Source organism: Nicotiana tabacum, chromosome 5 (assembly GCF_000715075.1).
Source record: "Nicotiana tabacum cultivar K326 chromosome 5, ASM71507v2, whole genome shotgun sequence".
NCBI classification, from domain to species: Eukaryota; Viridiplantae; Streptophyta; class Magnoliopsida; order Solanales; family Solanaceae; genus Nicotiana; species Nicotiana tabacum.
This window is the reverse complement of record NC_134084.1, coordinates 32,076,735-32,092,029: the sequence shown is the minus strand read 5'-3', so window position 1 is coordinate 32,092,029 and position 15,295 is coordinate 32,076,735. Positions and strand designations below refer to the sequence as shown.

General features: G+C 33.8%; 1 protein-coding gene across 8 annotated transcripts; it reads right to left on the bottom strand.

The window, feature by feature from the left end:
- Positions 1–5,920: 5,920 nt before the first annotated feature.
- On the bottom strand, positions 5,921–13,306 carry LOC107777659 (glycolate oxidase-like). 8 transcript variants are annotated; one of them, XM_016597764.2, is made up of 12 exons: positions 13,150–13,306; positions 11,652–11,816; positions 11,381–11,505; positions 10,676–10,722; positions 10,466–10,543; positions 8,038–8,162; positions 7,843–7,909; positions 7,689–7,751; positions 7,535–7,604; positions 7,307–7,407; positions 6,723–6,827; positions 5,921–6,487 (listed from the first exon to the last, which is right to left on the bottom strand). In XM_016597764.2, exons 2-12 carry the CDS (start codon positions 11,789–11,791, stop codon positions 6,302–6,304), a joined length of 1,107 nt encoding a protein of 368 aa, XP_016453250.1. In that variant the 5' UTR covers positions 11,792–11,816; positions 13,150–13,306; the 3' UTR covers positions 5,921–6,301. The 8 variants fall into 8 exon arrangements, with proteins under 8 accessions (XP_016453250.1, XP_016453255.1, XP_016453244.1 ...); XM_016597769.2 differs by having other exon boundaries at positions 11,652–11,819; positions 13,150–13,249; XM_016597758.2 differs by lacking the exon at positions 13,150–13,306 and adding an exon at positions 12,402–13,105.
- Positions 13,307–15,295: the final 1,989 nt, after the last annotated feature.

The following is a 15,295-nucleotide window of genomic DNA, read 5'->3' as shown; positions in this document are numbered from 1 at the left end:
CCCAAAATTTCAAAATCCTCTCCTTTTTCGTTTCCCTTGCCTTGGCCCTTTTGTCCGTGTTTTGTAATGCTTGGCCCTCAAAAATGAGCCCCACGCGTGGTGGGGTTCAAGGCATATGTCCCCCACGCGTGGTGGGGTTCCCCATGTGTCCTGGACACTGTTTATTATGGGCTAGGTCCGAAAATTAGGCCTAAAACCGGGTAGTTTAAACCCGAATATTATTTTTTTTTGCCCGGACCCGAGAAATAGGAACACGTTGCTTAACTAGTCCTATGTAAGCAAAATAACTACCAAAAAATAAGACTAGTATTTAAACAAAACTATATCTTTTTAAAATATTTTTCAAGGTTTAAAATAGCTACAAAATATTAATAAAACTATTTTTTTTGTAATTTTCGTTTTAAAATACTAAGATAAAATATGAGGTAATATTTTTGTATTTTTTCAAAGTTAAAAATGCCTATAAAACTTTAATAGAATTATTATTTTTGTATTTTTTCGAAATTATATAAGGTACAAAAATAAAGTGCAATTTTTGTATTTTTCAAGTTTATGAGAAATACATAAACTAAAATTTATATATATATTTTTTGAAATTTTCTTTTTGCAACGAAATAAAGTAAAATAGTTAAAATAGTTATACTAGACCCAATTTCACATATTCACGCTAAAAATGTGAAAATTCTCGGGGAGGGTCAAAAATCACGTGCTTACACTTTTGCCTATATAAATTCATAACTATTGTTTCATGAGATCCCTACCAAAGGTTAACCCTTTTCATTCCATATATGAAATGGTAATGGTGTCATATTTACCGCGGTATTAGATTCATATTTTAGTTTCACTTGAGGAAGAAGGATCTTGAATGATGAGTTGTTTGCGCGAGAAGGTATCAACAACAGCTCAGGAAATTATGCACTGATTCTATATTTCTTTTTCCTTTTATTTCTTATGATTAAGTTTCCAAATAGGATGTGCATTGTATTTCTTCTTTTTCTTCTACTTTCTCTCCAATTTTGAGAAATTGTGTATCTATGTAATTTGCTTTAAGATCGGTGTAAGATTCATGAATCAATAGCATGTTTTTTCTGATATTAATGTATTTTGGATGTATACTAAAGATCAAATCACATATAAATACATATATCGTTGAATAGTTTTGAAAGAGTTTTAAGGAATATCGTCAATTTAGAACACTCAACAAATAACATTGCTAAAAATAAAATTTGATAGTTAATTTTCACTAAAGGAAGTGATAAAAGCAAGAACCGTAAAAAGAAAATCATGCAGGAATTCATGGCAATATGTAAGATCGGATCTTTTGTTTTTTGTTTTTAATTTTTTTTAAATTAAAATATATATATTAAACCATCTTCAAGCGATTATGGAGGACAAGAATTGAGTTTACAAGTCTCTTAAAAGAGACGATCACATCTAAAATATCATCTTTTCCTATATGAAATCGTTGTGTTTTTCAAGATAGAAATAGCCAACGGTCCAAGTGGGTGCAACTTCCTTTTTTTTTAAAAAAAAAAAATTATTGTTTCATCATGTGCAAACTTCTTTGGTTGTATTTTTTTTTCTTTTTCTGTATTATAATTTTACATTCTTTTTTATGTAAAGAGAAACATATGAACAAGATTTTAAAAAAACAAGTAAACTTAGATATGCATATATTAATTAAATGAAGATATTTATTATTATTCTATTAAAAAGAACACATATTTCTTAAAACTTCTTCAACTTTTTAGAAAATCAAAGAGATCATTGGTCAAGAAATACATATCAACTTTACATATATAGATTAATCCCTTTATAGTCGTGGGGACAATTGTATCATTCCATGATAAACTTGTAACATATATATTAATTGTTGATGGTATGAAAATTGTAACCGTAGTGTCATTGAAAATGCTTAACATTTTAAATTTTATTTAATTTTTACAAATAAATTATATATATATTAATGACCGCGCGAAGCACGGACAAATACACTAGTAGATAGTCTAAAAATGAACGAGTCACATACATTAATTAAGACGGAGAGTACATTATGGAGTAAATATCTACAGCATTAGTGTCTATCTTAATAATGAAAATTTAAAGTTCATTATTGGAAGGGGCACTTGGTGGGGCTTATGTGACCACAAAAGTAAATCATAGCTTCCATTAGAGTTATTTTAATTGTCTGATATCATAGTTAGCTGATACATAACTAAAATATAAACCATGTTTTTGTTTTTTTCTTTAAAACACATAACACGTGTTCAATCTGTAATAAGTCGGTAATAGACCAACAGTCGTCTGTCTTCTTGATAGTCGTCCCGGTTGTAAAGAATTTGTTTTTCTTGTTGGTCCTTAGAGGTTTAGATAATTGATGGATTCACCCCCATTTCAAACAAAAAGTATGTTTGCGATCGGATAATTTTCAAATATGATTATTAAGGATAAAAGGGTGTTCTTTTTCTCTTTTCCTTTTCTTGTTGTTGTTAAAAGGACAATTAGTGAAAATCTTCTTATGAAAGTTTAGCTAAGCTGATTTTATGAGATCTAACATATTTAGTGAGAAAGTAAGAGGGACGATGGAGGAGGCAGGGAATAAAAGATTAAATATTATTGACTTACCTACCATATAATTATTTATGATCGAACCATTGGATCAATGACATATAACGGTTAGACATGATACACAAATTATCATGATATATAAATGCATGATTTTATTAAGTTGCGTATTTTAATTGAGGATTTGTAAGAAGGGCGTTCTTTTTCTTTAATTGAGGATCATTTGTGTACCATGTGTAAGTGTGCATTTAAATCGAGGATCTGAAAGAATCCGATGTGTGAGTTGTGTATTACAGATCCTCAATTAAGTAGGTGTTTGGACATAGAAATTATTAAGTTTTCTTATAAAAAATATAGTATTTGGAGTTAAGATGAAAAATGATTTTTGAAATTTGAAATTATGTTTAGACATGCATTTCACTTAAAAAAAATATTATAGTTTTGTGAGTAGGGAAACAATTTTTTGAAAATTTTAAAAATATGGTCAAAACCACTTTTTGGTTTTTAAAATTCTCATTTTCAAAAAGTTCCCAAAAACTTAAAAAATTTCATGGATAACATATTTGAAATTTTTTTTTATGAAAAAAGGGGAAAAAAATTATCGACAATCGGGGCCTAAATTTTGTGGGTGAAATTCAAAAATAGCCAGATTTACAAGTGGTAATTGAAAAATAGCCACAGTTTCAAAAGTAATCGAAATTTATCCACTTTTCATGTAAAGGTAAATCTGAACGAAAACACCGTTCAAAATCCGGAAAATATTCCAGCATAATAGACTAGAACTCCAGTATAATATACTGGAGTTTCAACATAGTATACTGGACATCCAGCATAATATACTGGAGTTCTAGTATAATGTATTGGTCCAACATAATATGCTAGAAGTTCATACACAGCTGCACCAATCTCCAATATATTATGCTGGAACTTTCCGTGTTGCAGCAAAATAGTGGCTATTTTTCAATGACTTTGCAAATGCTGGTTATTTTTCAATTATCAGTCCGAAAACTGACTAGCCCGCGCTATTTTCACAAATTTTCTGATCGGAGCTTTTCACATCAGGTTTATATATGGCCTAACATAATGCAAAATAGTGGAAACCTGAAATCATCACATTGCTTTTCATTGTTTTAACGATGCTAACACTAGATAGTACATCTTCTGTGTACGCAGCATCCTTTTGTGAAGCTATTTGCATAAACAATGTAATGGAGGAAACCTCTTAATTTAGTCAAGCATTTTATGATCATATTTGTATAAGAATGAATTCTGTCATTCTTCGCGATATAGTGGAGGTTAAGGTTTATGTCCTCCTCGGTGTAATCCTTAATTTTGATAATATACAAGTAGGGGTAATGGCCTAAACCCTCTACCAATGGTGGTTTTTGATTAAAAAAATCACATTGCTTTTCATAGAACTATATGTAGCGTAGCAAGACCAATTCTAATTAAGACCAATGGTACGAGCTTCCGAATCCAGTGGAATTTTCATAAAGTCGATCATTATGAGTGTTATGATTTATTCTATTGGCGGGTCTTTTTGAAAAAGCTTCAACATGGAATGGAGATTCCATAGCGTACACAAAAAGTAAATATTCTATAAATATCATCCCAATTCGTATTACGCAAACACACAAATATCATGACAAAATGCACGATGTGACTTTGTGTATATCTGCAACCGAACAACAAAAGAGTACCTTTCTTTTTTCTCATTTCAATTATAATGTTGAATTGTTGTTTGAAGTCTTGTCACCTGAGGTTTCTATTACCTACATAAGTATGTGTTTGCCCACTCACAAGCTCCATCACTCAATCATTCCGTGTTTAAAATGTTAGGCACCATATGTTCCATTCTGCTCATTAAATATTTAATACTCCTACGTTGAAACTCGGAAAGTTTTAGTATGTTTGGCCAAACTTCTAAAATCTGCTTATTTTGAGAAATGCTTTTTTTCAAAAATGATTTAAAAAAAATACTTTGGGTGAGAATCAGTTTTTATTTGACTAATTAATTTGAAAAGCACTTTTGAACACTAATTAGTGTTTGGCCAAGCTTTTGAAAACTGTTTCTAAGTGTATTTTTCTCAAAAGTGCTTCTTAGAAAAGTACTTTTGGAGAGAAGCTATATTTTTCTGTTTCTCAAAAACTGCTTCTGCTTCTCCTCAAAAACACTTTTTTCCCTCTAAAAGCTTGGCCAAACACCTCAAGTTTTGGCATATAGTATTTTTGGCCCAAAAGAAACTTACCCAAACAGGCTATTTGTCGTAATAAGCCAAGGTCAAAGTTTAGCTCTAATTAGGCTAATGCCTGAAAAATTAGGTCAAAGCTTTGACCAAATCGGTGATCATATCCCAAAAGATTTTGTTCGGAGTAATAGCTAATCCAGCTACCTTCTATTTCTCACTGCAAGTGAAAAAGCACCCTAACTTTTTTTAAAAATGTAAAACGTAACAAAATCGACCCATAACTACTGATATTCCACTTAATACATTTCATCATATCAAACCTACTTACAGAAATATTATAGGGAAATTACTAGTTATATCAGCCCATAAGTAAGTTAGTACAAAAATTAATAAATTTATAAAATATTATCAATATTAGCTAATTAGCTATTTGTAGCCAAAACAATATCAATTTTTTTACTTTTTTTTGAGTGAGTGTTGTTGGAATAGATTGGATAGATCTGAAGGAGTATAAATTTTAATTTTGGGATGGTTTGGTAGAGTTTTGAGGTGGTTTGAATTGAAAATTCGAAGTAGAAAATGAACATGAAAAATATGATATGTGTATCACACAGTATATCATTTGCATATCACATACGTATCACATATGTATCAAATGTGTATCTCAACTATACCCATGTATATTTGTGTGTGATATGCATGCGTGATTCATGTGTCTGCAAAATAATTTTTTGAACTCGATTGTAACTATGAATTTTGATACCAAATCAGTCCAAATCACTTGCAATCTTACTCAAATTTTGTATGTTGATTCATCTATATGTTTTTAATGAATTTCAACCATTGAAAAAGGGTCCCTTTTTGCTTATAGATTTTTTGGAATCTTATCATTACCTTGTTTGCTACCTCATCCATGAAATTTTCTTTCGGTCTTGCATCTAACATTGCTAATCACGCTTAACAATATGGAAGGAGATCTTTGTGTGATCCTTGGAGAGAGAATCCTTATTTATATGGGTTTGGAATTTTTGTATGCTTGGCTAGTTTTGGTACGTTTATGATTAATGGCTAGAGGTTGGTAAAGTTAGGGTAAGATTCCCCACCCCCCCAAACCCACCCCCAAATCCATTACTACAATTTACAAAATCAATGGTTGCAATTCAATATAATAAAGATGACGGGGTTGCCTAACATTAAAACAAAGCATCAATGTAACGGCAAAAAGAGTTTAAAGGCTGCATTTTGCCTGATACATCTTTCCCAAGAACTTCACCTTACACCTGTTGGACTGCATTTCAAGATTCAAAGAACTGCCTAATGACTTCACTTGCTGCTATAGTCAGAACCAGATATCTGTTTCTAATGCAATTCCCAGTTGCAAAAATGCAATATATTTAATTTAGAAAACGCTACATGCAGTCTTTAGTTTGATGTATCTTTTTCTTCCCATTGTGATAATAGATGAACTGATGGTGGTTTTTCTCATAGGAGGCAACGATATTTTTGAATTAAGTGTGGAGTTGCACACAAGAAGTTGAGATTTAAGCTTACAACCGGGGTGTGATACGAGGGGAGTCCCAAGGAGCCGTGATATGACTACGAGTGATTTCCTTGATTGAGCGACAGCCACTTAACGCCATTGTCAGTTCAAATTCATCTTGAAGCATCTGAAGTACTTTTCTAACGCCAGCCTCCCCATCAACAGCCAATGAAAACACAACTGGTCTTCCAATCTGCAAACATATCGAATAAAATGGTCAGCGTGAGAGCACCACCACAACAAATAATCTGATTTTGTCCTAAGTTCCTAACTATTTTGTAAAATTTGATTGTTCAAGCCTCAAGGCAAGGAAAGAAGAAGAGGAATATTAGATTATGTGAATGAAATTGGAACTGAGTAAATAAGTTCCATTCTTAAAGTAGGTACTTGCAAAAATTGCTGCCAAATTATGTGATACTTTTACTTACAAATACACCAGATGCTCCGAGAGCCAATGCTTTAAAGACATCTGTCCCTCGGCGAATTCCACCATCAAGGAAAACAGGAATTCTTCCCTGCACTGCTTTGACAACCTGCAAGTTTTTAAGATGAAGCCAAAATTTTAACAACATGTGAAACTCCTATCAAGATTATGAGCTTAGAAACACTAAAGGTTCAACAAGTTGTTTAGAAATAATACTTAAAAAAATATCTTAGAAACACTACAAAACATCAAGTAGCCAAAAAGAAAATCGCAGACCTAGCATTCAATTTATATTCTCCTCCCTTTTATCCCCCGCTCGAACCTCCTACCTTTATAAGAGGAGTGGATTCAGCATATAAAGAAGCATGAGAAAAGCATGAATGATTTAACTTTTATTTTCATTTCCATGCACATAGCTTGGTGAAGATGAGAAGTTTCCACGTGCCTATATAGATGAAGGGGAAAGAATAAAGGAGAAAAGATATATGAAAGTTCTGTTATACAAAAGGTAATATCAGTTGAGTGATGTAATTCGACTAGATTTCAACTGAGAAAGGCATCATAATTCTAATAAACTAGTAAGCTAACCTCTTCTAAGGCCATAACTGTTGCAGGAGCATAATCAAGTTGTCGAGCCCCATGATTAGACACAATAATTCCAGCAGCTCCAGATTCTACAGCTAGCCTTGCTAAACTTGTCAAAGAACAAAAAACAGTAAATGTGATCGATAAAAAAAAAGATAAAGATACAAAGAAAGAGGTAGAAAACAAGGAAAAGAAAAACCAATGTAATTAAAATATAGTATTCTGGTATACCATCTTCTGCAGTTAATACACCCTTCAGTAGGATTGGCAGGTGGGTTATTGTCTGAAGCCACTTCACATCCTGTCCAAATTTCACATGAGTTTTTATATGACAATAAATATACAAACATTCTTCCTGCAAGGATAAAGTCAAGCACCAGCATACCTTCCAGCTAAGAGACTGATCAACTTGGCCGGCAACATATGAAGCAAGTCCAGAGTCATATGTCTGCAGGATCACCAAACAAAATGCAAGTGTGCAAAATTTGCACAACTTAAAAACTTTAGTCTCAAGTATGTCCGAATTTAAGATCATTTACCTTATCCATCTTTCCAAGATCCAGTCCTTCAAAATTCTTCAATGTCAGATGAGGTGGCAAAACAAACCTGTCAGAAGCCAAATGAAAACCACCATATCAGTCGCCTCTGCCTATGCGCGAAACGAGCTGACGACCAAATCAAACAATCAAAATCTTTGGACAACAAACTGACATATAAAAAATGGTGCCCCATACCTATTCTTGATATCAGCTTCCCTTCGACCAAGTCTTGGTGTATCCACTGTAAGGGCAATTGCCTTAAAACCAGCCCGTTCTGCTCTTTTCACAAGTTGCCGAACAACATTTCTGTCTTTATACACCTGAAATATGTAATAGAACTTAAGGGTTCCAGGCTGTGTTCTAGATAATAACCTCTTCTAAAAATGAGAAGCATATCAAACCAGTTGTCACACAAATTTTTGGTAGTTATGACTCAGTGTGGACAATCAAACAGGTAAAAGAAGAATAAGAAGAAAGAAAACAAGACTAAAGATTTGATGGACACAAAGGAGGACTCATGAAACAATTCATAAGAAACTCTCTTCTACCTTCCCTTCTCACATGGTTTCAAGACCTCTGCAATTTTGGTAGAGATCTGAATAGATTACGAGTATCAGGGGGTGGCCTTACACTGCCCATCTGTCTATTTTAATTACCAATCCAGCAGCACATCCCTTTTTTATGTCTGTCTTTTTTATGGGTCTTACGTTCACGTTAGCTGACCTGTCAATACATCAATTCACTTTTGTCCAGTCAGCAACATGTTATTGCACAATCAAAACTATACCATCATCCACTTCATATCGTCATCAATTCATCGCCTATGTAGTGGCAAATCAGCAGCATAGTTTCTCAGAATTTGGTCACGTTGGTAGTCAACTTGAGTCCAAAGGTTTCAAGTTGAGTAGGACTAAGACGTAATATCTGGAGTGTAAGTTCAGCGGCGTGACAGGGGAAGTGGACGTGGTAGTGAGGCTCGACTCACAAGTCATCCTCAAGAGAGAAAGTTTCAAGTACCTAGGGTCAATTATCCAGGGAGATGGGGAGATCGACGGGATGTCACACACCGTATTGGGGTGAGGTGGATGAAATGGCGGTTAGCGTCTGGAGTCCTGTGTAACAAGAAGATGCCACCGAAACTCAAAGGTAAGTTCTACATAGCGGTGGTTAGGTCGGCTAGGTTATATGGGGCTAAGTGCTGGGCAGTTAAGAATTCACATATCCAGAAGATGAAAGTAGCCGAAATGAGGATGTTGAGATGGAAGTGCGGGCTTACTAAACTGGATAAGATAAGGAGAGGGTGTGCGTTGCTCCCGTGGACGACAAGATGCGGGAAGAGAGGCTTAGATGGTTTGAGCACGTGCGGAGGAGAACCAAAGATGCCCCGGTTAGGAGGTGCGAGCAGTTGTCTTTGGCAGGCACGAAAAGAAGTAGAGGCGGCCTAAGAAGTATTGGGGTGAAGCGATCAGGAAGGACATGGCGCGACTTCAGGTTTCCGAGGACATGGCTCTTGATAGGAACGTGTGAAGGTCGAGCATTAGGGTTGTAGGTTAGGGGGTAGTAGAGAGTTTTTGCCTCTTTGTATCGGGTAGTTTGATAGAGTTTTGTCTATGTCTGTTAGCGGTCTATGTTGTGTTCACACTATTTTGTTGTTTTGCATAGTATTGTGTTATTGCATTCCCTTTCACTTATTTGGTGTCTCTTAAGATGATATTATTACTTTTGTGGCTTCTTTTGTTGTTACAGATCTTTTCTTTCGTTTCTTTTTTGATATTATTGTCTCTTCTGTTGAGCCGAAGGTCTCCCGGAAACAGCCTCTCTACCCTTCCGGGGTAGGAGTAAGGTTTGCGTACACTCTACTCTCCCCAGACCCCACTAGTGGGATTTTATTGGGTATGTTGTTGTTGGTAGCCTACTCGTCTGTCTTCTGGTCAAACTAGAAGCATGCAGTCCTCAAGTTTCGTCACGTCTCATGGATTCACAGTAGTGACACCACCAAGTCAGTTTCACAGCCAACATCAAGCCAATTTTCTCTCATGGAATCATCAAGCCAAGTTTTTTCAGGCAACAGTATTTCTTCACGAAACTACTCAGATGAATGCTTCTTCAACAACTTTCTCAGACATACTCAACTTGACTTTCCAGTTTCGATTTGCGAACTTAACTTGTTTTACTACCTCAAGTTTGAAGCGGCATGTTGAAAGTGGAGAGAATAGCTTAAAGTTATTGCATAAATTCTTTTTAATGAGTTTGTTAAAAGTCAGGAGAATCAATAAGAATTTTCTGTCGAGTATTCTCAACGGTAACGCCATTATAAAAAGGAACTCTTATAATTAGGAAACTTCCTAATTTCATGAAGCTGAAACTACTTCATGCAATTAACCAACCAATTGTTAAGAAATTTTTTATATCTTATTTCCTCTCTTCTCACATTTTTATTGCAGTATGAAGCAATATTAATACACACCCAAGATTAGCTTCTGTAATAGAATTGTGATGGACATGCAAAAGAATAGAGACACGTAGATCCATTGAAGGAAAAAAAACACTTCCTTTTTTCTGATTTATGCTTCACAAAATAGGTAAGAAGAGCAAATATGATCAAATGAACATAAAAACTCACATAGAGCTGGAAAAAGCGAATGCCTGGTCCCGTTGAAGCAACCTCTTCTACACTGGAAGTAGCCCATGAGGATAATGTCTAAAAAATACCAACTACATTTCAGTTAATAGAAGGGATATGCACGTAAATAAATTAAGAGCAACAATCATAGCACTCAGCCAAATTTTAATCAGTTCGGGTGGGGGTTAAGGAAAGCTCAGAAATCCAAACCATGATGGTGCCAGCAGCTGATGTTGCTCGGGCTGTTGCATATTCTCCTGCATCAAAGTATTGATTCAAAGACAAACATTGCTGGTCACAACAAGATTATGGTCACTTACACAATTCAAAAAGCTAATGAGTTCCAAATGAACCAAATCAAACAGAGACTCCAAGGAGAAATGCAAAAAGTGCCTGCCACCCAGCAAAAATCAGAGAAAATATGCTGGCATGCTGCTATTCCATACAAGTATCGCTTAAAATCTCAAAATTCTCAGTATTAGACATGTCCCAAATTTATCTGAAGGTTATATAATTATTTAGCTTTGCGACTGCTACTAACTAAAGCAACCACATATTCAAGCAGTTGTCTACCTATAGTATGGTGCTATTAAACAAAACAAATAAGTTAAAGCTACTAAGAATATGAACCCCTGGAGTTTTTGTATCAAACAGAATTCCAGAAAGATGGAGTAAACTTACTATATTTTCCGTGAGATGTGCTAAGTAAGAGCTCACAACTATACGATACAAGACAGGATATGAAGCACTCACAAGTGAACAATTTTAGAATGATTCTCTTTGTAATTCAGCAAAAACGGCATTCAATAGTCTAAACAGCAATGTACAACAATTTCAAAATCTGACTTTGTTAGTGACCTTTTCCCACAGAGAATAAACCATGTGTTCCTTATCCAGACTATAGTGAGCAGAGACCTTCAGAATGAGCCATTTTCTGCATTGCAGTCGGTGCAACCATGATCGGCATTGAAACCTTGAATCCCAAGACACTTGTCGTTGTATCAATGCTTCTTACATCTACAAGAATGCGGGGTCTAAACCTATTTGAAAGAAAAGGAAATTTCAGCAGCTTAAGGAAGAAAATTCTTTGAAGAGTTGTAAAGTTTTCACATTTTTAACGCAAAGACATAAGTTTAAGAGGTAAACAGAATATTAACAGTATCAACGTGCTTAAATAAGTACTTACAAAATCCTAGAAAAAGCATTTCGATTCTCTTGGAGCGTCCATTGGTCCTCTGCACCAGAGGCATAGTAATCGTAAATCATTTTTGGCAGTTTCTCCTTTGCAATGGTCTCATACTCCATGACATTGGTAATACTCTCCATTTTATGGAACAGTAATACTGTCGATCTGCTGAATGCAAAAAACCATAACCATAATTAATTTCAGATTAATATGTCCTGGTACTTGAATCATTTGGGATAAAATGGAGAAATCTGTAATTTTGACATTCAAGTCAAGAAAGAATCATGTGAAACAAAGAATTAGGAGATCATGAGAAGGAACAGATAAAGAGTAATACATTTTTAGATTCAGAAAAAGAAAAGAAGATAAAATGACTGAAGTAAAGCTGGAAAAAATGAAAACATTCAACAATAAGGAGACAAAAGCTATGCAGAAACATAAAGCATTAACACTAAAATGGCTCCCCAGGGCAATGCAAACAGTTAACATTTATGCTAGTTTAGGCTTGCTTCCCCGAGCAGCAGCATCGTAACTCACTGCTACTGCTAGCAAGAGATAATCTAGCAAACAGTTTTTATCTATGCCCTCAATTCAGTTTAAACAGTTCATTAACCAGCCATCCATAAGTGGGATACAAGGGAAAAAAGCACAAAACAAAGCACACCCTTTCAATTGAGTCATCTATTTACTCTTCTTCACCAAATCAATGCAATCGTCTTCTTTAGGATACAGAGCAGTTTTATGTGATACCTTACCATTTACCAACCATATTCGCGTTCGAACATGGCACGGTGGATGTGATCATAACATTAACAAAATAGACGTATCGCCTTCTTTGGATAGCCACAACATATATAGCCCCTTTCCGATAGGAGCGGAGCCAGAGTGTGGGATGCAGGTTCGGCCGAACTTAGTAGCTTTTGCTAAACCCTGTATTAGACTTAAAAAAATCCACTGAATATGTACAAATTATTAATTTAGAACCCAGTAACTTAAAAGGATTACAATCCCGAACCCATAATGTTCTGCTTTTTGAGGTAGAAAGTCATAAGAACAATTTAATTATCATGACCAGGTACGTACTACTTCTTACCAGCATATGTATTGGATGACTTTGTCCACTAAGGATTAGACACAATAATTAGGAATCAATTTCTCAAACATTCAAAAATTAGAACATGAAAATCTCAAATCTCCAGATAAGACACAATTATAACCCTTTTTAAGAAGGGTTGATCAGATGACACCTTGAAAAAAAAAAAAACTAAAATCCGATCACTGTTTAAGTCCACATCGTCAGAGGTCAAAATCTCAACAAGAAAAAAAAAAGCTCAAAATTCCTCAACCTATCAAATTCACATTCCTGTTTTCCTAACCAAGAAGGAAAGAGCACTCATCAATCACACGAATTAACGAAAAGCACTGAGAAAAACTGAAGAAAGCTTAGAATGAGAAGAATAAATAAATAAAGAAAGAAAGAAACAAAACAAGAACGGACCTGTGGAGGTGGCTGTCGTCAGGCTTACTGTTCACTAGGCAAAATGGGTTGCATGGAATTCCCAAATGGTGACTGAAAACGAGGATTTATTGAGTAGTACCCATATAATTTAACTGACTTTTTTATTATTTAATTTTAGCATTTTTATTTTACTCAAATGATACTAACTTGTTGGGATTCATTTGACATAAAAATTGAATTACATAGATTAATTGAAAAGGTACTCACTCAAAAAAATAAAATTTTAATACTCCCTCCGTTCCCATTTAGTTATCATATATATTAAAAATAATTATTCCTAAATACTTGACAATTTAAAAAATCAAGAGAGAATTAATTATTCTTTTTCATTTCTGTTCTTAGCATTAATTGTTCTAGAATTAAGAGGCACATAAATAGAAAAAGATTAAAGAATTTTATCTGATAAATTAGTCAAATTTCAGTCCTAATTAATTTTTTTCTTAAGGGTTATGCAAGATTTTATCCTGGAAATTAAATGGGAACGGAAGGAGTACATATTTAATTGGGAAAATTTCACATAAAAACAACGGAGCCCCCTATTTTTCAATTTTATAGCCTATATTTCAATTTACAATCAACTAGCCCAAAAATAATAGGCTAAGATTCAACATCCAACTCCAATAGGTTCTAAAAATTACTATTTAATTTTTAAAAAAGATTGTTCAAGCTTTTAAGTTAATTTTCGAATCAGTAACTGTGACTCAAATATTAGTTCAAAACAAACCAAATTCATTTGGATGGTGAAAATTAAACTTCTAACAAACTTAAACATGTGGGTTTGAATTTCGAATTTGATTTTGTGAGAAATTTAGAGTGGGTGTTATTTAGACTTGTTAGAAATAATATAAGGAGGTTGTATATAAAATTTGACATCATTTAATGGAGATTTGGACTGGTTTTGAACAATAATTGCAACTGAAAATCGTGGAAGAAGTTCGTCTACAACGCTTGTCTAAAGATGTATAAAAGTGTATAAGATGTGTTTATACACTCATATAAACTATTATACAAGATTATATATCATTATACAAAAAACTGACTTCATCTTCTTTCTTGTGTCTTTTCTAAAATTCAACTAAAATCTTGCTCAAATTTACTCCAAATCACTTCAAATTTAAATTTTGAAATTCTTTTGATATTTTCAATCAATTGGAACAACACCCAATCCAAACAACTAACAAACTCAAAAAAATCCTACTTTGGAAAGCAAAGCTTTGAATGACCTTCAATGGTGAACTTCTACTCTTCATTTTTCTTACATTGCAACCAGGTGATACAGGGTAAGAAACAGCAATGGCGGACAGCCCTTTGAAGCATATGTAGAAGATGTGAGAAGAAGAGAGAGTGAAAATAATGGTTGTGTGAACACATATTTAACTTCATAGCTTTAGAAGTAATGATTGTAAGAACACAAGTTTTGAATTTGCTAGTGCTTTCAAAATATGTGTAATATGGGCTAGCTTGGGTAAAACTTAAAAACATGGACCATTTTTTTGTTATGGTGTGAAGTCATGTGTATTTTCTTATAATTCTTTCTATTTTTTAATTTACATTTCAGAAAACTTAATTTTTAATGTTTCGTGCTTAATTAAATATATTCACATAAGCGAAAACACAGAGGAGTAATATATTTTGCCAAAACGGGGAAAGCACCGAGAAGTTTCAACTTTAAAGAAAAGAATTCAAAAGAGAATTGACAAGAATAAAACAGTAGAAAAATTAGAGAGCGAAGACAAACATCCCAACTACAGTATATTCTCGAAATCCATAACGAAACAGAGGAGATTGGGTTAGGTATTCAAATGGTATCTGATTTCTGTTCTTTTTTTCATTAATTTAATTCATTCATTCACATGCGTACGTTACAGTAAAGGCAGCTGACAGACATACGCACGGATTTGTTTTTCATTATTAATTTATACTCCTATTATCATCCCCGCATTATTTGACCATCTCACTTAACCTGATTTAATATAATATAAATCAAATATTAAATAAATATATAATTATTACTAGTAAATTTTTTCAGAAATTTTCAGAAATCACTATAGTTTAGAGCCTAGTAATTATAGTTTGTCTAATTACCATATGTAGCTATTGTTCAATTGTTACATACAGAAATGAA